Source organism: Vombatus ursinus, unplaced genomic scaffold, assembly GCF_900497805.2.
Source record: "Vombatus ursinus unplaced genomic scaffold, bare-nosed wombat genome assembly UNPS02009205.1, whole genome shotgun sequence".
NCBI classification, from domain to species: Eukaryota; Metazoa; Chordata; class Mammalia; order Diprotodontia; family Vombatidae; genus Vombatus; species Vombatus ursinus.
The window spans coordinates 18,861,849-18,886,161 of record NW_020948983.1 but is presented as its reverse complement, the minus strand read 5'-3'; the positions used below and the strand labels follow the sequence as shown (position 1 = coordinate 18,886,161).

Below are 24,313 nucleotides of genomic sequence, written 5' to 3'. Positions count from 1 at the left end.
AGCCAAATTCTAGAGCTTCCAGGTCAAGGACAAAATACTGCAAACAGCCAGAAAGAATGAATTCAAATGTCATGGAACAACAGTCAGGATAACCGAAAACTTAGCAGCTTCTACATTAAAGGATCAGAGCGCTTGAAATATATTTCAGAGAGCAAAGGAGCTAGGTTGCAATCACCAACCCAGTAAAACTGAGAATAATCCCTCGAGGGGGAAAATGGAAATTTAATGAAATAGTGGACTTCCAAGCATTCCTGATGAAAAGACCAGAGCTGAATAGAAAATCTGACTTACAAAATACAAGACTCAAGAGAAGCATAAAACAGTAAAGCAGAATGAGAAATCATAAGGGATTCAACAAAGTTAAACTGTTTCTAATTCCTACGTAAGAAGATAATACTTATAACTCCTAAGAACTTTATCATTATTCAGGCAGTTAGAAGGAGTACACATAGATAAGGGGCACATGTGTAAGCTGACTATGTTGGGATAATATCCAAAAAATAAAATAAAATAAAATGAAGGAGTGAGAAAGAGGGATGCACTGGGAGAAGAGGGTGGCTGGAACAGAACAAGCTTACTGAATTCAGGGATGGACTGTGCTGAGGAAGATAAAACTGGATTGGTCTTCCTGCTCCTGGTGGTACTTTCTGTGATGCCTCTAGAAATGGGGGATGCTTACTGTGAATCATCCTCCACTTCTAGGAGACTAAAGAGTAAACTACTTGCGGTCAATCAACAAGAAAAAAACAATGTAAGTATTCTCTGTCCTTAAAAAATATATTTTAAAGGTAATCTCAATAAACTGTATAATAAGTCCTCCAGCTTTGTTGGGCCTTCCAGACTGGTAAGTTCAGCCTCTTCTAATAAGAAATCTCTTTGGAACTCAGTTTACCTTCAAAGCAGCATGGAGGGACTGAATTTTGAAGAATGGAGAAAGAATCCCCCCTCATGAAAAGTGGAGAAATTCAGAAGAATTAATAGCACTCAGCCCTTAACAATGAATGGATATCTTTATATTGCAAATGATCTTCATCACCTAAATATCTAGGGGTTAAACATTAAGGAGATGAATAGAATTTTAGAAAACTTAGATATGACAGACCTTTGGAGAAAACTGAATGGGAAAAGAAAGGAATATACCTTTTTTTCCAGTGGTATATGGCACCTACACAAAAACTGACCATGTATTGGGCATAAAAAACTCACAACCAAATGCATTACTTCATTGTTTATGGCCCACTGTGGAAAAGTGACCTTAGTATAGTACATGAATATAATAGAGCATTACTTTGGTGTATGAAATGATGAAAATAAAGAATTCAGAGAGGCACAAGAAAACTTACACAAATGATTCAAAGTAAGCAGAATCAAGAAAATAATGTACACAATAACTAAAACAGTGCAAATGGAAAGAATAAGAAAATAAAACAAAACAAAATCAAAACTGAATGCTGTAAAATTACAATTATTAAAGTTTGGAATGTACTTCCCTTCCTTCACTGCAAAAGTGAGAAATTATGGGTATGGAACACTGCATATGATATAGGCTTGGGTCATGTGCTACTTGTTTTGCTGAACTGTTTTTTTCCTCTTTTTTATTGCTTGTTATAAGATGAGAACTTTGAGAGGAGAAAGAAAGTGAATCTTGAACAACCCTAAAGCAGTAGTGACCAAGGCCAGGCCAGACAAGAGTTTGAAAGGGAATTCATCTTTTCCTTCTACATGCACAATGAAGCTGACATTGAGCATTTTAATCCTCTGCTAGATTGACTTTTTCTCTTTATTTCTTTTTCTTACTTTTTATTTATTTATTTTTTTGGGAACATGGCTAATGCAGAAACTTGTTTTGTATGACTTCATATTTGTAATGGATTTTGTATTTCTTGCTTTCTGAATGGTCAGGGGAGAGACTGAGGAGAGAGATAATTTGAAACTGAATGTAAAATAAAATTGAATTTTTAAAAAAAATTAGTCTTCTCTGCCCCCCAAAATGGAAGATAAGTGATGCAAAGATTATCCCACTTACAAAACTGTAAATTACAATACATTGTAAAAGACTCTCAAACCAGTGGTATGAAACAGTGAAAAGCATTTGACCATAAGAATAGGAGCACATTTTTGAAGACTTAGATGATGGTTTATCAATAAATAAGGTTAGGATTCTACCAATGAGCAAACTCCATAAACAAGTGAAGAACCAACATTTGTGCATTTCCAGGACTTGGAGCATGGTCACCTTGGCCAGAGTTTCTCAGAAAGGGAATAATTTTTTTTTTCACTTTTTAAAGTAAAAAACCAGAATGATCTCTTTATCTTAACTCAGATACTTCATCTTCTGCTACCTCTATGCTTCCCACCCCCAACCACAGTGGCAAAGACTGTCTGCCTCAAACAAAACAGTACAGCAGTGAAAAACACACACAACAGAAACATCTTGATGGGGCAGGGCAGAAGCCAAATTACCAACTCAACAGAGTCCAAAGATTTCCCTTGGAGCAACATATTGCTGAGGACAGATTCCAGGAAGAGTAGCTCTTAGGACAACAAAGTTGTTCTCAGGATAATCAATTATTATGAATAATACTACTGATTATGACTATTCACTGAAAGTCAGTATTATCCTAGGAAAGCTCAAACACATTTGGGGCTTTTGAATTTGTATCTTGGGCTTTCATCTTTTCACTAGCTAAATGAGGTTCTCCCCACCCACACAAAATCTCACTCATGGGGCAGCAGGAAGAATTTAGCGAGATACAAGCTATATAGTGCTTAGAACATTAAATTATATAGTAAGCATTCTTCACACTGAGCCTTGGGCCCCATTTCTCCTCCTAGAAAATCTCCTTCCCTTTCACTTACTGAAGCAAGAAGATGCGGCTCCACAGTTGCCTCTGGCCCTTCCACACTGAACCCAGATTGGAGAAAAGGCCCTGGGTAATCTCAGTAGAAAGAATGAATTCAACTCACCCAGATTAGGCTCAGACAACAGGATATTTCTAAGCTAAAGAAGGATAATCTAGAGCAATCTATTTCTCTAGCATAGAGACAACCATATGAAATTTGCCCCATTCCCCTATTCTCTGCCTTTGAAAGAAATCTTGTTTTTAAGCTCATTATTAGAACTGTGCTCTCACTAACAGGGACCAAATCTATTTTTTTTTTCCTGAGCCAAATTCAGATAGAAGAAAACTGGAGTGGGGAGGGGGAGCAGCAAATCATGTTGCCAGGTAGAGGCAAGATGAATAATGGACTCAGAAACCACTCCAAGACTAGAAGCTAGTCCCCACAATGAAGTGAACCAGGTGCAGAGAGGAACAAGGGAGTCCCAGGCAGGCACAGAGAAGCAATAGCACAGACAGAAGCCTCAGAGTAGCAGAGGGGAGGCTTAATTACAAAACCAAATGAATGATATTTAAATAAGATTAAAAACAGGAAGGAGAAGGGAGCCTCCAGCAGGGCACAAATATCTCCAAAGCATCAGATTAGAGCAAACTGTGTGTCTGAATGGTTTCTGCATGTTACCTACAGGAAGACGGAATGGAGGGAGTTGGGATGGAACCTCCATGTTCTATTCTGTGGCCTGGCATGAACTTATTTCAAAGCATCACAAAATTGAGATCAAAGCAAACACATTAGGAAAGATGGATGTTTTCACAGTGAGTGACAGAAAAGAAATATTAGCATTTTACTCTTTTAGGAGAGAAGCCAAGGGATCCAGAGGACAGCCCAGAAATAGCAACACTGCTATAACAAGTTAATGCAGCCAGAACCCCAAAGGCACTATAAACCTTCACCATTCTCAGCATCTCTGGACAAAATCACCAATTAACCAGGGACACAGTTAGCAATCAAGAGTCTTGCTGTCAATCAGCAGGGCAGCACAAAAAGGAGTTAGAAGCCAAAGCCTACCAGAAGGATCATTTAAAATAATTCAAGTGGCTTCTCAGAACATAGGCCTCTCTTTGGAGGTGGTTGCACACCCAGCCCCTTCAGGGATACAGGAGGCCTGCATGATTAGATTTCTACTGAATCAAACAAAAAGTTCAGATCTTCTTACCGAGGTCTTCTTGGCCTCTCCAGGTACGCTGAGGACAGAACCAAAAGAAAGGAAAAAGCTACACTATCTAATGTGCTCTTGCTCTTCAACATTATTCCAGAGAAGGAAACATTCCTTTTTAGAATGGGAGCTGAGGCAAATAGTTACCCTTTACCTGCTACTGATGTCCATCTGCAGAAAAGGACAATAAGTTTATCAACTTTCACCTGCTCTCCATTTATATGGAATAAGACATTCCTCAAAAACAGTTCCAATCTCTTGTTTGTGATGAATGTCCTTGATTCCTCTGTAACCAAGATCCCTAGGGCCCTGGTGGGATAAACTGCCTCTGGTGCAGGATGTGACATAAATTCCCTCCACCCTCAGATTTATTCTGTGGCAAAGTATCCACAGTAACCACTCTCTTCCTCAAATCTTTCATTCACCTGCAGCACCTATGAAGTTTCCATAATAGTGAATGACTGAGTGAGCAAGACTCACTTCCGAGAAATCAAAATGATACTGGTGCTATGAATAACTGGAGCAAGCTGCCTGATAAGACAACAGGGACTCTTGGATCCCAAGATTTTCAATTCTGCTTGAAATTAGAACAACCACCAACCTGAATTGGACCAATCTGGCCCCACCAGAACCAGGAAAAAATGACTTTTACCAAGTTGTCATCTTGTCATCTGGTTCATTCTCTTTCAAGCAGCAGAGAAACATTTCAGGTACAGTCCTTTCTTTCTATTCTACAATGTATATGGAAATGCCCACTTTATTTGATAATTGTCATGTTCAGAATTTTTTAATTTTTAAAAACTTACTAATAAAAAAAACAAAAACAAAAACAATGTGGCAGCAGCAATGAAGAGGACCAAGATGGTGGAGTAGAGGCAAAAATCTCAACAAAATCTCTCAACATTCCTCTCCAAATGACTTCAAAAGAACGCCTCAAATAGAATTACAGAGTGGCAGAGCCAACAAAAAGTCAGGGTGAGACATTTTTCCAGTTTAAGATAACTTAGGAGGTTAGCAAAAGAAGTCTGCGACACCAGGGTGGGGGCTGGCCTGGAGTGCAGCAGCTTTGGGAGCTCTCAGTCCAGAGATAGTGAGGGGGTTGAACAACTTGTTAGAAAGAGATTACAGGGGACCCTTTGCTGGCACTGGGTGCAGGACCTGGCACTTGTTGGAACTATATTCTCTTGCATGGTTCTGGGTTACAGTTCTGAAACACAGTTCCAAGGAAGAGAAGAGTGCTTGTGGTTGGTCACAAGGGAGGTACCTGGTCATGTTTCCAGGGCCAAAAGAAGTGCTAACAGTTATGGCTACAGGGGATCACAGTATAGACCAGGAGGGCAGTGACCATAACTCTACACAGATCATACTACCCTGGAAACACCAAAAACTTGCAGACCTCCAGAAGTAGCTTCTGAAAAAAGTAGCACCAACAAAAAGCTGAAGCATGTGACAGTGGCTTCCCCACTCCCAGGTGAGCAAAGCCCAACTTTAACATAAAGTTCAAAGTCAAAAAATAGGCTGGAAAAATGAGCAAGCTAAAAAAGTACTTGACCATAAAAAGCTACTAGGATGGCAGGGGAATACCAAGACACAAACTTGGAAGAAGACAACAATGTGAAAACAGCTGTAAGCAAAGCTTCAAAGAAGAAGCAATGAAAACACTCCCCAAGGTTTCCTACCTTTCACATTTCCCTTCCCCCTACCAAGGAGGGAGGAAATCAATCCAAAAGCATTTATTAAGACCCTACTATTTGCCAGAAACTGTTTGAGGTGCTGGGGATACAAAGACATAAGAGGAATAGTCCATTTCTACAAGGAGCATACATTTATATAAAATGTTTATATAAAAGATTATACAAAATAAATACAAGGTAATTTTGGAGAATAAGCCCTAGGAGCCCAGGAGATCAGAAAAGCCTTAGGGAAAAGGTGATACTACAACTGAGCTTCAAAGGAAACTGGAGTTTCTAAAAAGCAGAATTGAGAAGAGAGTGTATTTGTGTGGAAAAAAATGAGACCAGTGATAAAATGCTGTGTATGAAGAACAGCAAGAAGGCCAGTTTGACCAGACCAAAAAAGAGGGAGTAATGTATACTGAGTCTGAAAAAGTAGAACGTAGCCAAGTTATGGAGAGCTTTAAATGCTAAACAGGAAAATCTGTACTTAACAAAGAGGTAACAGAGAGGCACTAAAGTTAACTGAGCAGGGGAGTGATATGGTTCAGATCAGTGCTTTAAGAATATCACAGTTGGGCTCTGACAATTTCCTGGGGCTCAGAATGATTTTGAAGTTGACACAGAGGAAGAGGGGACATTTTGAAGTACAAAAATTAACTTTTGGATAGCAGGAAATTGGCAACCACCATGAGAACAGAATGCTCTCAGATTAACCTGCCTTTTGTGCTATTGTAGTGAACCTTTTATAGATTTATGGATTCAGAGACATCTCTGTTAATCTCCTGGGTAAAGGAGTTCTCCAAGTGAACTGTCCAAGGACAAAAGGAATTTCTGTGTGTCTGTCTCTCTCTATCCACTTGTCCCAAAATTTACACTCAAGAAGTGAGCAGAACCAGGAGAACATTATACACAGTAACAGCAACACTGTGCAATGATCAACTATGATAGACTTAGCTCTTCTTCTCAGCAATGATCCAAGACACTTCAAAAGACTCATGATGAAAAATGCTGTCCATATCCAGAGAAAGAATTGAGTCTGAACATAGATCGAAGAATACTATTTTCACTTTTTTTTGTTGTTTTTTCTTTCTGTGGTTTTCCCCTTTTGTTCTGATTCTTCCACAACATGACTAATGCAGAAATATGTTTAACATGATTGTACATGTATAACTTATATCAGATTGCTTACTGTCTTGAGGAAGGGGGAAGGGAGAAAAATTTAGAACTCAAAATCTTATAAAAATGAATGTTGAAAAGTATCTTTACATGTAATTGGAAAAAATAAAATATTATTAAGTAAAATTTTTTTTAAAAATTTACACTAAAAACATTTTTTGAACATTTTAACGCTAAAATTTGTTTTGCTTGATTATGCATATATGTTACAAGAATTTTGTTTTTCTTTCCTTTTTTTTAATGGGAAAGGTAGGGAGAGAAAATGGATTTTTTATTAGTGGAAAAAAACTAAATTTACAGTAAAGACAGTAAAGATTCTCCACAATGTGGTTTCACCCTACCTTTCTTACCTTACCTTATTGTCCTCCTCTCCACAATGCCCTCCAAAATGCCCTGTGCTCCCCTACTTCTGTATCTTTGCTCATGCCTGTAATGACCTCCTTTTCCTTCTCTTCACCTGTTAAGTACCTATCCATCATTTGAAACCCAACTAAAATGCTAACTCCTTCAGGAAGCCTTCCCTTGGGGCAACTAGGTAGCGCAGTGGATAGAGCACTGGCCCTGGATTCAGGAGGACCTGAGTTCAAATCCAGCCTCAGACACAACACTTACTAGCTGTGTGACCCTGGGCAAGTCACTTAACCCCACTGCCTAGCCAAAAAAAAAAAAAAAAAAGGAAGCCTTCCCTGATCCTACCTGTCACAACCCCTGGCTGACCTCAGTCATCACTGGGCATTCTTATAATCTACTTTTCACATAACACTGTGTAAATTTAAGTTATTTGTGTTGATGTTTTTTCACCCCCTTACTACAGTCTAAGCTGTGTAACAAAAGAGACTATATTTTATTAACCTTGGTATCTCCTGAAGTCTAATGTCTTGCATGCAAAAGTGCTTAATAATCTGTTTTATTTAGTTGTTGCATTGTAACATATCAATAGATAGTATCTTCTCATAAATCAGAGAATTAGAGGGGAAAGAAGGCAGTTCAAATTCACCATTTGTTTTAAAAACAAAGTAGCAACAGAAAACTGCCATCTTCATGCCATCTCTTCCTCCTTTTCTCTACTGTGCTCTTCTCACCAGAGGTGCCTCTTCAATACTAAGAGTATCTGAAAACTAAAGTTTAATTGACCAGAGAGGCTACCAAGCCAAGAGCCCAATGCTCAAATGAAACAGTAGCCACACGAATGCCCAAAGAGATTTGCTCAGGAAGCCAGTCAAACGGGCCATTTCTCTGTTCCTTCTACTTCACCCTGCATTTCCTTTCTCTGTCCCTTTGCACTAGCTGTCTCCTGAGCCTGGAATTCAATCCCTCCTCATCTCCACCTTAGAAAATGCATGTTTTCCTTCAAGATTCAGCTCAAGCACCACCATCAATGTGAACCCTTTCCCAATCTCCCTCCCAAACTACCTTGTATTTAACTTTTTGGGGTTTTTTTGGTATTTATTCTTTTCATATTCATACTATATGTACTTATCTATGTACTTCACTCCCCCATTATAATGTAAGGTACTTGGGAGGAGGAATTGTTTCATTTATTCTATCTGTATCTCCAGCCCCTGGGGACAGTGCTGGAAACTACTACATACTATATACTACTTACATACTACTACATACTTGTTGATTGACTGAGTGTACATTGAAGCATGGATGGGCAAGGCGGGGAGGGAGAGGAAAAAATCTGGAACTGAAAATAAAATTGAATGGAAATTTTTTTTAAAAAAGGCAATATATAAAACAAAACAACTCTGAGATTTTACTTCATACCCAACAAACTGGCAAAAATGACAAAAGACAGAAATAGTCAATGTTGGAGGGGTTGCAGAAAGATAAGCACACTAATGCATTGTTGGTGGACTTGTGAACTGGAATAAACATTCAAGAAAACAATTTGGAATTATGCAAATTAAATTACTAAAATGTCCATATTCTTTGACTCAGAGATTCCACTTCTAGGCATATATTCTGAGAGAAATTATCATTTTTCTATTGTATTAATAACCAATTATTAAATTAGGATTAAGGTTTTTCCTTTCTATTTCTTCTTTTAGGGACCAGCAGCTGTCAGTCATTCAGCCAGTCTCTGAAGGACAAGGCTGATAGATGAGATTGGCCTAATCCTCGGGATATATACTCCCAGATCTGGGGTAGACCCCACCCAACTAAGAGATCTTACTTTTGTTTATAGTGTAAACAGAATTTAATCTAGGTGAATTCCAGCCCAAAAGCATCTAATCTAGTCTATGCCCTTGCACCCCTCCACTGGAGTCTAGGGTAACCCAGTTCATGAAGGAGAAAGTCAACCAGAATGGTCTGGGGAGAGATGGATTCATTTGCCTAGATTGCTGGAGGTGGCGGAGTCTCATGATCAAGCCAAGTTCCCAGCAGAAAGAGCTAATCCTCATTAATATGCCTACCCCCTTGCATTAATTATTCACCAAAGTTGATTTTCACCTTTCAGGGGTACCCCCTTTATCATGTCAAGAGAGACCAATGATCATCAAATTATTGATTATTAGCTAACCTAATTAATAAATTTATTATTAATTACCCAGAAACTCTCTCTTGGGATTTTCATTCATTACAATTCCAAGGAGGTAAATGACCCTAAGAAATGGTTCCTTACACATAAAAATATTTATAGCAGCACTTTTTGTGGCAGCAAAGAACTGGAAACAAAGTAAATGCCCATCAACTTGGGAATGGCTAAACAAATTTTGGTTCATTAAATGCAATGAAATGATACTGTGCTGTAAGAAATGATAAAAATGATCAGTAGCGAGAAGCATGGAAAGACTTGTATGAACTAAAACAAAGTGAAGTAAGCATATCCAAGAAAACAATATACACGACTACCGCAATGTAAATGCAAAGAATACCAACCACAAAACAATTTAATGTTTTGTGAAATGTGTTTAATGAATGTTCTGAAATTATAACAACAAAGCCTGATTCCAAAGAAAAGATATGAGCAGACACTTTGCCCTGTTCCTTTTCAGTGGTGGTGGTGGTCCATTTGAACCATTTCATATAATGTCAAATTTTTTTTTTTTGTGAGGCAATTGGAGTTAAGTGACTTGCTCAGAGTCACACAGCTAGGAAGTATTATGTGTCTGAGGCCAGATTTGAACTCAGGTTCTCCTGACTACAAGGCTGGCGCTCTATCCACTGCGCCACCGAGCTGCCCCATCAGATTTTTTTTTTAATGTGTTGATCGATTTTACTAATTTTTTTTCTCTCCTTCCTCTTTTTAAAAAAATGCTTTATTATATTGCATGGCTCTCTGAGAGAGAGGAAAGGTTTCAGGGAGAAATGTAGGTGTCATAAAAACAAAACATATCAATAAAAATCCATTTTAAAAGAAAGGCTCTCTCTCATAGCTCAGTTTTGAGAGATCAACCCCTATCCAGCCTTTAGAACACAGATTCTTAACCTAGGTTCTATGGGGCATAAATTTCAGGGGCACTATGAACTTAGATAAGAAAAATGCTACATACGTCTTTATTTTCATTAACTTCTAATTGAAATTTGCATTTCTTTCCATTAAAAACTGCAGGCAGCACACATTATTCTGAAGAGTCTATAGGCTTCTGCAGACTGCTATAAAAGTTTATAACACAAAAAGTTTAGGAACTCCTGCTCTTGAAGATGTGTCCAAAGGGGTTGGCTAGATTTGGAAACAGTGATGTTAGTTACGTTTTCCATTTTTCCCTGTACATATCTGAAAGGTCTGGCTGTGTTAGCGCTCTCTCTCTCTCTCTCTCTCTCTCTCTCTCTCTCTCTGTGCATTCTTCCCTACCTCCCTCCTGCTCTCTTACATACAAACTTGTGAAAGTTTTGAATGCTATTTAGCACACTGAAGCTGAACAGATTGTTTGGGGGGCTTTGAGGGCCTTTATTCCAACAGGGAGGCACATGTTGCCTAGTGATCTACATCTGAGCCTGGGAATCAGGAACTCCAAGTTCTAATCATACTCTACCAGTGACTGGTTCCATAATCCCTGATGAGTCACTTAACCTCTCTGTTATCTCCAGTCCATTCTATTCCAAACTGGGATAAAAAATAATGACTTGTCACACAGGAATGTGGTGGAGTTAAAGGGTAAAAAGATCTGTGATCCGCAAATAATGTGCAGTGCAAAATGCCAGTGCAAATCTATCTTTAAACACATCTATGTCCTTAGTTTGCTGTTTACATGCAGGTGGCTTCCCTGGGCCCCCTTTATTCCTACAACAGAAGCAAAATCAGCTGATTCCAAGAAGCCTTTTTCACCTACTCTATGTTTCTCCCCAAACATTCTACTCATCCTTCTGTTCTGTTAATGGCCTTAAAATCACTAAGATTCCCAAAGCTAACTTTGTTAAAAGAAATCCATGTCTCTGAGGAACAAGGAAGAGAGACATAAAGGAAACTGGAATCCCACTACCTTTTCCCAAAGGTCTCTGACTCTAGCAGAAGTGATGAGGTCAGGTTACTAGAAACATGATCCCTCACAAACTGGGGGAATCTATATTTAGAAAGGCCCAACACACTCCTGATACTGCTTTCAGGGGCTTTGATCCATCACCCTAAATTTTTATGCCTGGGCATGCAGGTGGGGCCTGAGCCTACAGGTAGAAACACCACCTACAGAGGGCACATGGTCCTTAGCTCCAAGATGTCTAGAGACTGCTGTGCTCATTTCATGAGGAAGAAACAAGAGTCATCAGCAAACAAAGAACCATCACTAAGCTCTCCCCCTGTTATTCTTTAATGGCTGAAAGATCTGAGGGGCTGCAGAAGATGTCACCCTGACCCCAGCACAGGCAGGCTCCCCATCTACTCACTAAGAGGGAAACTGCAGGGTTTCCTTCTTTGTCCCAGCACAAGAGGTCTCTGATATGGAAAGATCTTTCTAACCTTTCACCATCTGGCAAAAAACAAAAATTTATTACATGAAAAGAGGGCAATGCCCAGAAGTAGATCTTTCTCCCTTCCACATGATAACTGAAATTAGCCTAATTACACTTCCCAAGTACTCAGATACCATGGTGACAGGCATCATATAAATAGGTAGCTACAAAAAAAAGTAAGCCAGGGCTTTTACCCACACAATCAGTAGTGGGAAAAGAGTATAGGGCAAAATGTGTCTTCAACTCAGATGTGAAACACCTAACAAAAATGGATCTTCTCTAACAAGATCAATATGAGGGTTCTCCAAATGAGTGCTAGTGGCACAGCAACTGACTATCCTCCTGAACCCAGCAGCTGCTAGAACCAGATTATCAATGTGAAAGCCAACATTCCAAGGACAGAGACATTCAACACATACTTCCAAATGACAGAAAGTACTCGGCTCCTGGCCTGCTGCCCTTAGACATCTAAAGGCTTTGGTCTGTGTGACAGATCTCACCACACATGCCTAACTGCTTATTTATAAATGAAATGTAATTCACAGATTAGAGTGTATAGTGTGTCTCTCACACACACACACACACACACACACACACACACACACACACACACACACACACACACACACACACACACACACACACACCCCCCAGTGATAACAGCCCAGCCCAGAAGCTAGGAGTTTCATTTGCCTCCCTCAAATCCATATGTCCAGAAGGCAGAAAAACATCGAAAACACCACTATGCCAACATGGAAGGGGTAGCCCCAGCCAAGGAGTGGGTGGGATCCAGTATAGCCACATGCTTACTCTTAGGGATTACAATATTACATGTTATCATAGGCTTTGACTGCATCAGAGGTGGTGGTGTATTCTGCAGCTTTTCGTAACACCTGCTGCTCTGCATATCCCTGTAGGAATACATGGAGTTGGGATTCCAGGGGGAGCCAACAGGGCTCACCCCACCCTCCGAAAGGGAAGCTGAAGCCGCGCTCACATGGCAACTTCAGCACAAACACCAAGATCAAATGGAAATGTCACCTTTATCAATAACCCCCTGGCTCAAACTTCAGGAATCCAATCTGCCCAATGACAACTGAGACAGACAATAATCACAGAACAACTGAAACTGAATATTGTAAAAGTATAAAGAACAAGGTTGGCTCCAAAAAAAAGATAGAGGAGGAGATAGCACCCACTGCTCCTCTGTAGAAATGAGGTGTCCAAGACGTACGAGATACTACATATCATGTCAAATGTTTTCAATACGTTGTTCAGTCTTGACAGATTTTAAAATTTTTTCCTTCCTCTTTAAAAAAAAATTGTTACAAGAGGTGGTTCTCTGGGAAGGGAGATGGGAGGGATACAAGAAAAAACCTAGGTGAAGGAAAAACAAAAGCTATCAATAAAAATCTATTATTTTTAAGAAAGGAAACTGAGACAGAGAGCTAGCATACAAATAAATGATGAGAAACTGACATACAGAAGAAGGGGAAAGATAGAGAGGAAGACAAAGAGATGGGGAGGAACAAAGAAAATGTGTGTGTTAGTTTGGTATAAATGTAAATTCAATTGAACATAAAAATACATACCTGGAAAAGGTAATAGAGGCTTAGTCTCTATGGTATAAAAGTATGGAGACTTAGTCTCATTGGCCCTATGGGAAGTTGTCCCTTCTTCCTGACAGTTCTCCAGCCAAAACACTGAAGCCCTGACTGAGATCCTACAGGGTGGATTCTCATCAAGTCACTGAAAGTTCAAACCACACCACAAACATTTTTGAGACCAAGTTTCAGGCAATCTGTAACCCCAAATGGTTTGAAGTTTTTAACAAAGAAAAACTCTATGTTCAGTGAGAGACCAGGAGAAATTGATGATGAAGAAAAGTTACAACCAAGTAAGACTTGGAATGAGATAAGAAGACTAAGGTTGGCTGTTTTCATTTGAACAAGCCATGAACACTATGAGGTATCAGAGAGAAGGAAGGAAGTGTCCAAGAACGATCAAAACCAAGTAGATCGATTCTGAACTGGATCTTGAGAAAAGGCAAGCTGGCACACCATCTGAGGTGAAGGAGAGAAAGCAAACGTGTCCAACAATCCAGGATTTACAAAGCTGTGAACAAGAAAAAGATTTAGCCACAAACCAAGTAAAGGATTTCACAGATGAGATGAGGCCTGCAACAGAACCAAAGCTAGGATGGTGGCTTCAAGACCTAGGATAATGTGACAGAAAGAAAAGAAGAGATGGCAGATGTGGGGTATGTCTGGAAAACTTATAAGTGGAAGCTCTGCAAAGCAATCAATGATTAATCTGTATAAAACCATTGAGGGCTCTTTTGAAGACAAATGTCAGTGAGTCAACGAGCATTTATTTAGTGATTACTAGGCACGGTGCTAAATGATGGAGATACAAAGAAAGGCAAAGCACACAGCTGCTGTCCTCAAGGAGGTCACATTCTACTGGGGGAGACAACATGCAAATAATTATGTATCTACAAGATTTACACAGTGTAAGTGGAAAATAATCTCAGAGGAAAGAGACTAGCAGTGGGGCAGAGAGAAGGAGACTGGGAAAGACCTCCTTAAGTGAGAACTTACTTGTGCTGAGTCTTTAAAGAAGCTGAGGAAACTGCAGGTCAGCAGTGAGGAGGAACAATATTGCAGGCATGGAGGAAGTCGGTGAAGAGGCATGAAGTGGTGAGACAGGGTGTCATGTATGAAGAATGGCAAGTAGGCCAGTATAGCTGGATAAGAATGTGTGGAGGAGGGTATAGTGTAAGAAGATTGGAAAGACAGAAAGGGACCAGGTTGCAAAGGGCTTTAAACGACAAAGAGAGAATTTTATATTTGATCCTGGAGGTAACAGAAAACCACCGGAGTTTCATTGAGGAGAAGGGTGACATGGTCAGAACTAGGCTTCAGGAAAGTCACCGGCAGCTGAGTAGAAAATGGATAGGAGCAAGAAAAGGCTTGAGGCCAGGAAAAGAATTAGAAGACTATTGTAATAGCCCACCCAAGAAGTGATAAGGGCCTGTACAAGAATGGTGGATGTGAGAGTGGAGAAAAGGGTACATATGTGACAGATGCTGTCAAGGTGAAAATAACAAGATTTAACAAGCCAATGGATATGTGAGGGTGAGTAAAAGCAAGGAGTGTGAGAATACTTTGGTTGTGAGTATAGGTGACAGAAGACAGTGATGCCTTTGAAGTATGGGAAGAAGGGAGGGTATGGAGGGGAAAATAATGAGTTTTATTTTGGACATGCTGAGTTTAAGATACCTATGAGACATCCAGTTCAAGATGTCCAAGAGGTAGTTAGTGATATAAGACTGGAAAGAGATTGGGACTACCTATATAGCTTGAGGAATCATCTGCACAAAGACAGTTGAACCCAGAAGAGCTGCTGAAATCATCAAGCAAGATAGTACAATGGGGGAAATAAAAGCAAGTGTAGGACAAATACTTGGGGGACACCCATGGTTAGTGGGCATGACCTAAATGAGGATTCGGCAAAAGAGACTGAAAAGGATCAGTCAAACAGGTAGGAGGAGAACCAGGAGGGAGCAATGTCATGAAAGCCTAGAAAGGAGAGAGTATCCAAGAGGAAAGAATAATCAATAATGTCAAAGGCTGCAAAGAAGTCAAGAAGGATGAGGACTTAAAAAAGGTCATTAGATTCGGAAAGAGAACATTGGCAACTTTGGAGAGAAAAGTTTCAGTGGAATAAAACTGGAAGCCATACTGAAGAAGGAAATTAAAGGAGAAGTACAGGTACCAAGGGTGGACAGTTTTCTCAAGGAATTTAGCCAAGAAGGTTAGGAGAGATATAGAATGACTGCTAACAGGGATAAATGGATCAACTTAGGGTTTTTTTTTAAGGATGTGGAGACATGGACACATTTGTGGACAGAGAGAGAGAGAGAGATAGAAGATTAGAGAGAGTGAGGATGATAGTGGGATAATCTGATGGAGAGGACAGAATGGATGAAGAGGGGTTTGCCTTGGCAAGGAAATGGGCCACTTCTTCATGTGAGTCGGGGAGATTTTGAGAGCAGATCTAGATTCCTATGTAGATCCAGCTGGAAGAGCAACCAAACCTCATCTCCTCTTCTCAGGAAAATGTACATAAAACTGAGTCATACGTGCACTCTGCCAGTTCTGACACTGTCTCTGCTGTGTTGCAATGACCCCTAGCACTACCCAGGTCTATAGCTGCTGCTTTACATCTGTTTATCAACCTGGCCACGTGATCCACCTGCCATCTCTCACCTGATCACAGGAGCATGGCCAACTTCCTAGGCTGGGTCAAAGAGACTGAAAGGAAAAATTAATGTCTATACCAGCCTAGGACCAGAGAAGAAAATATCTTTGTATAGTGGGAAAAGAAGAGAAGTAATGGGTCAGTGATTAGGCCAATAGACATAGGCTGAGGTGATGAATATTCCACAATTCAGCAAACTCTGTCAAGCACTTGGGATATAAAGAAAAAAATTAAGCAGTCCCTACCCTCAAGTAACTTTTACTATAATTGTGGGGTAGGAAGTAAAGCACATACACAAATAAATATAATAAAAAATAATTTGAGAAGAGTGAGCAATAAGAGGGCCAGGGAAGACTTTAGGGAGGTGGCCCCTTAATTGAACTGAGAAGAAAGGCAGGATTTTAAAAGGTAAAGTTGAAGAAGGAAGTATATTTCAGGTATGGGGTATAGCTTGTGCAAATGCACAGAGGTAGGAGATAGGATGCCAAATTCAGGGAACAGCTAGTAGCCTAATCTGACCAGAAGAGTATATAAAAAGAGAGTAATGTGAATTATGACTGGAAAGAGAGGCCAGAACCTGGTTATGGGAGGCTTTAAAAGCCAGGAAGAAGCTTGTGGAAGTCAATGTTGAAAACTAAAAAAATAAATTAATTAAAAAAAAAAAGCCAGAAAAAAGAATCTGTACTAGAGACAAGAGGTAAGTACTGAAGGTTTTTGAGCAAGGAAGTGACATAGTCAGATTCATGCCTTTGCTTTTCGGAAAAACAAGAAAGAACGAAAAGGACAACAGAGGTTCCAGTATCACATAAGGCAGAGGCCTGGACTGGAATATGGAGGACAGAAAGGAAAACCCAAGGAATAAAAGGGAAAAGTAAGATCTGAAGGAGACTTAGAAGAGGCAGCAGAAGAGATAAATGAAGATGACTAAGGAGGCACAGAATACAGGACGGACAGTCATCTGTCCTAGGGAAAGAAGTAAACCACATTCACATGGTTATAAATTCCTGCAGCTACATAAATACACACACACACACACACACACACACACACACACACACTAATCCTGGCATTTTCTATTCAATCTTCAGCTTTTTGAATGTGACAGACACACCATTATTGCTGAGGAAACCCAACAATAGTCCTTCACAACATACTTGCTACAAAGTAGAAACTTCTCCCAGATTTGGCGCTTTCATATGTCTCTCACTATTTACAAGCATCCATAATGCCATACTTGAAACTCTTCTTCTCTGTCTTTGTCTCTGTCTGTTTCTGTATCTCTCTCTCCCCACCTTCCCCGTCCCTTTTTCCTCTCTTTTTTTCATAACCATAGAAGGAAACTACAAAGAATTTGTTAATCTATTAATTAAAGATTTCTCCTTCTCTTTATGGAGAGCTAAATTTAGGTAGTAAAATTGGGTTGGGAGGAAACCACATGCCAAAACAAATCAGACACACTCCATATAATGGAACTGACTGCGAATGGGTCTTCATACAGAACCAGATACTGACACGCCCTCTTATGCTCAAAGTCCAGAGGAGGAAGGTACAGCCATTCTTCTTGGCTCCAGCAGCCATTCATCTCTGGGAGTGCAGGAGGAGGTGTTATCATGGCCAAGCAAACCCACTTGTCATCTACTACCACCAGCCACCAGAGGCCTGTCCTCTCTCCTTTTTTTCCTCTACTTCTCTGATTTAGCCACACAAAAGAAAAGGGGTGGGAAGCTCACATTAGTGCACCCTTAGAACAGATCCACTCTGCTTCCAGGGGGCGGTAACGGCTCAATTGGACTGCCAAACACATAAGACGACCAAAGTAAACACTGTAATTTGCTGTTTTTGTCTCTAGCAGGGAGGGAGTGGTAGAATCTACACTGTCTGTAAACACTAATAATGCCAGATGTAACAGAAAGAATAGGATTCCCCGCCCCATCCCCTATCCCGGTGACATTCTTCTTGAGATTACTCATCCTGTGGAAATGAACAGAGGCCTCCCTATCTATAGTCTATATGCTGCCACCAAATGGAACCAAAGGAGAATCCAAGCTTACAATAACTTCAGCCACCTCTCTTGCTCAAATTCTTCAGGAAGAAGCTCAATTTTAAGTAGTAGTAGTGAACTGTTTACAATGGCTGGAAAGAGAAAAGGTATGCAAAAATGACAAAGTATAAGGAACCAAAAAGTCATTAGATAGCTTATATCAGATTACATGCCATCTTGGGGAGGTGGGAAGGAAGGGCAGGGAAAAATTTGGAAATCACAATCTTACAAAAGTGAATGTTGAAAACTAAAAACAAATAAATAAATAAATGAAAAGTCATTAGAGGAACAATCAAGTCTGAGTCCCAGTGCTCTTGAAAAGAAAGGTGGAAAGCAAGGACAGAAGATGAAACAATAGTTACCTGACCAGAGTTCTCTCCACGTATAATGTAACCGAACCCGGCACTTCTTCTGGTAACAAAGTAGTTTGTGTACCACCTGGATGCAGCGCCTGTAACAAATAAAATGAGGCAAATAATGACAACAGCTGACTTTATAGAGTGCTTTAAGGTTTATAAAATGCTTTACATATCTGTCTCAGTTAATTCTCAGAACAACTCTTTAGGTAGGTAGGGACTAGAAGTATTAACTCCATTTTGCAGATGAAGAAAATAAGGTTTAAACAGGTTAAGTGACTTGCCTCTGGCTACCTGCTCATACATGTTTGACACAGAATTTGAACCCAGGTCTCTCCTGACTCTCAATGCAGCACTCTTTCCACTATAAAACACTGACTCTAAAATTGGTGAGACAGAAGAATGTGATCCTGACACTCCACTCCCAATCTAGGAATGGAAAAGCTTTAATATTTAATGAAAACTCCTAAAATGAGAGAGAACAAAGATGTCAACACATTGCCTTATTCTTATATTGGTCTAGACCTGTGATTTCATTGATGTAAGGAACTAACAGAGAGGAAACCCCTTTACCAATGCAAATCTGCAACTGAGTCTCCAAGAGTTGTCAAGGGTACTGAAAATATTAAGTGATTTGCCCAAGTCAGTATATGCCATATACAGTCAGTATACACCATAGGCAGGACTTGAACACAGATCTCTGACTCCAAGGCAGCCTTCTATTCATCAGTCCACACTGCACAATTCACTGAGGCAGAAATGCTAATGACCACCCAAGGCCAGACATTCTATTAGTTGATGATGGCAATACTGGAAAATTGTATTTGTACAATGTCACTTGACTTTGTGAACTTGATTATGTACCCCTCTGAGTGCTGAGCTCCACCCCTCGTGTGCAGTACAAACAGAAGTCCTATTGAATTCAATGTAGGGAATACAGCAGGCCAAAAGAAATTTAGTGGTCTGAGAGATGGTTATTCTACCCAAATAGTGAGCCATTATCATGTCTGATGTAACGTTAAGAGTTACATACAAGAATGTATCTAACTAGCATAGAGATCTGGCATGAGTATGTGAAAATATCCCCACATCTTCCATAAGGATAAGAATCTCTGGTACTGGGATATTTTGGCCAAAAGTAACTATGACTTTGAGAAGCCCCTACTTGGGTTTGTTAGAAAACATACCGAAGACCCTAATTTGGAGTTTGTTGGCATGGTTGCTCCCGTACCACCAGAGGCGGTCACAGACCCAGCTGACAGCACAGCATGAGCAAGACTTTCAGATGATTCAGACAACTGCACTCCCTGATGAAGATGAGGACCTATAAAGGAAGGAAGCTGGAGCCCAGCATTAGGAGCTTAATTTTATACTGTTGGCAACTGTCCTGTGATGTCAGTGGTTCAATATGTTTGCCACTTTATTATATAGCTGAGCAGAACACATGCTTAATCCTGGTATTTTTGAAGGAGATGAATGCACTTCAGAGTAAATGTGGCAGTATGAAAAACATAATTCTTATTTGAGACCCATATATTTAGCTGTTTGAGACCACAAACAATCACATTCCCCTTGAGTTTTAAATATAAGACTGCTGCAATCCCACCATAATATTCAGTGGTGATTCTTGTTGGTTACTGTCATTTCCAACCCTTTTCTGTTTCGATCACAATAAGGTTGTAATTCAACTATCTCCTCCCCTGTTACCACTGGAGAAATAAGGCTGTCACCCTTGTGAGACTCCCCATTAAACGGCCACTACTCCAAAACACTGGGCCCCTTTCCTGGGGAGCAGGATGTTTAAAGGGAGTCAGTCAAGGTGAGTTAACAACAGAGTTGGGTTATTCTATTAACAGGGGCAGAACTGGGTTGCTGAGAGATGTAATTAGACTTAAGTTTCTAAACCCTTGGAATCCTGCAAAGCTATTTTCTATACCAACAATAGACATGCCAGAAGAGATTATCTCCAAACAGGCAGAAATAAGTGAGTGAACAAGATAAGACAAAAAACTGTCACAGTTTTTCTTAAATATAAAAACACATAGAATTCTATAGTATAAAAAGAATTTCCTCCTTTCCACCCAGAGTCCTAGGTAAGAGTTCTACCTACTATGTTATGGCCCTGTCATAATCTTAAGCACAGTGTTGTGTTATCCCCACAAAACCTTTATCCCTAACTCCACTAGGGTTTTCTTACAGGGGATATTGGGAAGAGTTGAGAATCTATGGTACATAACTTATATGAACAAATCGGTTCCCTCAGTTGTTGGTTGGTAGGGGAACTACTGTGTACACCACTTAGAGAACCATGAACCTGAGTGCAATTAGGCTGTTATGTGTCCCTTCTCAGATCAACTTGCTCTTCTGCTTCTTTATCAAAAAGGAAAAAAGTTCATGTAAAAGAAAAAAAAAGCCTTCATTATCACAATTACTGCATTCCAAATTGTGAAGAAATGCTAAGTTACGGTTCTCATAGCAATGTTAACTTGATACATTCTATAGCTAGGTAGGCTTTGATTGCTAGTTAAGCCATTAAATGTCCATTTTAATATTCAGCCTATGTAATGTGGATAAATTAATGCTCCTTACTTGAGAGCATTAGCTTTTGCATTTCCTCTTTTCATTTTAAATTTTAAAACTTAATGTTCAATTAAATAGAATTTTAACACTTGACATCACTAGTGTTTGGAGGCCTCTAAATTGCTTGGAATTCAATGTCTAAATCCAGTTTCCAAACCCTGGCTCCCCCTCCTCCTCTTCCCACCTTGGGCACAACAAAGGTCTCTGGAGGGGAGCTCAGCCAGCAGGACTGGGAATGCTGCTTTGTCCTATAAATGAAAAGGATCAGGAGCATTGGGGGCACCTCTTACAACTGACCTTAAACAAGTTGCAAGACTACCACAGACATGGACCCACACAACCTATAAGTTATGAACAAAGAATGAGGACGTTTCTCCCATTACTGGATGCTATTTATTACTGGGATAGTTCAGATGTCAGAGTTTCAATGTAGAAAAACAGAGAGAAAGATACCAAGGGAATCACAAAAAGAGGAATAAGATGCTCCAATTTAGAAAAGACAAGAGAAAGGTGCCACAATCTGGAAAGGCCATTGCTAAGCTGAAAGTTGCCATAATTTGGAAGTGCCATTGGTGGGTTAAAAGGTGCCACAATGTGGAAAGGCCACTGGTAGGATGGATTGTTTTCAAGGGAGGAATACCATGATAGTGAGAAGAATGGAAATTATAGTATAAGACGATCAATTGGAGGAATAAAGGATATGTAATCTATAAAGAGTAAATTTAGGGGACACACGAGAACTGTCATCAAGTAATTCACTTACAGAATCCATGTCCCCAATTTCTGGGTCAGTTAGTTGACTTAGCTTTTGAATTCTTACCCTAAAGCTGAGCCATCTTGATGGGTGACTGCATTAATACAAACTTATCTAGCCAGACCCAGACTTAAAACACTTCATTTTCCTTTTAGTCTCTTACCATCTGTCCTTTCCTGATTTGCCTGCCTCTAACATGTATACTCTACCTTACCCCTCTACCCTGCTTTCCACTTCCTGCTCTAAGTACATAAATGAAATTGACAATACCATTGCTTTTGGAAAAGATGTTGTCAACTGAATGCCCTGTGGATCACTTTAAACCAAAACTACTTTCCCTGGCCACTACAACTCTGTACATGTTTTCTCCCTCTATTAGAAAGTAAGTTAAGTGAGGACAAGGCCTGCTTCACTTTTTGTACTGTATTCCCAGTGCTTAGCACAGTGCCTGGCATATACTAAGCCCTCAATAAATACTATTTTATTTAGTCAAGAAATAATATTTGTTCTGTTTGGACCCAGAGGGCAGATCTAGGATCAACGGATAGAAATTGCAAAGGAAGATCATGGTCTGAAATAAGGAAAAGCTTCCTAACAATTGGAGCTGTCCAAAAACATAAAGAAGGCAATGGGCTTCCCCTCACTGGGGTTCACTGAGAAGAGGTAGGTGGGCAGCTAGGTGGCACAGTGGTTAGAGCGGTGGCCTTGGAGTCAGGAGGACCTGAGTTCAAATCTGGTCTCAGACACTTGACCCTTACTAGCTGTGTGACCCTGGGCAAGTCACTTAACCCTGAATGCCTCACCAAAAAGAAAAAAAAGAGAAGAGGTAGGTGTAGATGTTAGGTGTAGTATAGAAAGTATTTCTGTTCATATATGGATTAGACAAGATGGCCTCTAAACTCAGCTGTCACAATTAAAAGAACAAGAGAAACTGAGAACAAGACAGGCAGAACAGGGCAAAGAGCAAAGAGACACAGAGGAACAGACAGAGAAAACAGGTCAAGTTTCTCTAATGGCTTCATATGGTTTCCCTAACATGTCCCAACTCTAGTTCAGCTTTGACTAGATTCCAAATTTAGGGGACAAAAAGGGAGATGCCCTGGGAGTAGAGCTGAGAATTCTGAGTTCAAGGGCTTCAATCTGAGAATAGAGGAGATTCTCCTTGAGATACTATTGATTTCACAAAACTTTTTTTTTTAATTTCACAAAACTTGAGAAGACACCCATGAATGTCAACCACATGGCTCATAATCCTGGCCTAGAGCATGGAATGAAACTAGTACCCTGGACTTCTGAACCACAAATGTATAAAATATAAGGACCCCAGAACTTGTTCCATAACTGTATTTATGATCCCACTACCATGGTGGCAAAGGTATTGATTCCTCAGTAATGTTCTCACTCTTAGGGACACACAATCTGAGTAATAAGAGAAACATACAAGGACAGAAAAAGCCCAAAGACTTTTTCTGTAGTGACAACCAGGTCTAGAGAAACTGATAGATAAAATATCTATGTGATCTCAAAGCATATCATAATCACAAATAAAGAATAAACAAACTATCTTCTGGGAGTGACATTTTCTTCTCTTTCTCTGCCTTCATAATAATTCCTTGGGGCAGCTGGGTGGCACAGTGGATAGAGCTCCGGCCTTGAAGTCAGGAGAACCTGAGTTCAAATCTGGCCTCAGACATTTGACACTTACTAGCTGTGTGACCCTGGGCAAGTCACTTAACCTCAATTGCCTCACCAAAGAGCAAGGCAAAAGAAAAAAAACAAAACAATAATTGTTCACTGGTCTGCTCTAATACCTCACTACACTGCCTGGTCGGCCACATTATCCATAGAGACTTCATCTTTTCTCTGTCATACTCTAATTAGGTCTGCTGATCTTGCCGGATCCTCTCAGATAGGATTTTAGTGAAAGAAGCTGTATAAACAAATGTCATCTGAGAGACTCAGGCATCTCCTAAGCTTCCCCTTGCTTATTAGTTCTTTTTATGTACATGTGTATCTTCTCCTACAAACAAATATGCTACCTCTTCTATAATCCTCCTGTGGCATAAGCCAGGCTATATACCTTTTCCCTGGCAGTTGTCTGGAGTTTAGGAATGTCTGACACAGGAGGAGTCCAGACTTTCCAAAAATGAATGTAAGATAAGAGTTTGCTTTTCCCAAAATCTACTTTTCCCCAAACTCCTACATATCCACATAAGCATTAGGACTTTAAAGGTAGATGGAATTATTCAGTGAGGTTTTTCTACCCCTCACTATCCTAGGAGAAACTGATTCTTTCTCTCTCCTCTTCTTAACCTTGACTGCTATTTACTTTACCTAAAGCATTCTCAAAATAGTATATTTGCTTCATTTCTGACCCAGATTCTGGGGTGTTATGATCTGCTGTTCCATTAAGTCTTTCCATATTTCTTCATATTTCACCAAGCATATTATAAATTTATGCAAAACAGCAAAAATTCATTTTGTTTTCAATTTTTCATTCTGCTATATACTACC

At 39.9% G+C, this 24,313-nt stretch overlaps 1 protein-coding gene and 1 pseudogene across 3 annotated transcripts in view; one reads left to right on the top strand and one right to left on the bottom strand.

Moving 5' to 3' along the window:
* The window catches only part of ARMH3 (armadillo-like helical domain containing 3), a 211,591-nt gene that overhangs the window by 125,341 nt on the left and 61,937 nt on the right, over positions 1 to 24,313 (bottom strand). For all 3 annotated transcript variants that reach the window (XM_027852015.1, XM_027852011.1, XM_027852014.1), the window contains exon 20: positions 18,472 to 18,560. In XM_027852015.1, coding sequence (XP_027707816.1) covers positions 18,472 to 18,560 — 89 coding nt within the window. The remainder of the gene's footprint in view (positions 1 to 18,471; positions 18,561 to 24,313) is intronic.
* LOC114035696 lies at positions 19,469 to 19,795 on the top strand (annotated as a pseudogene).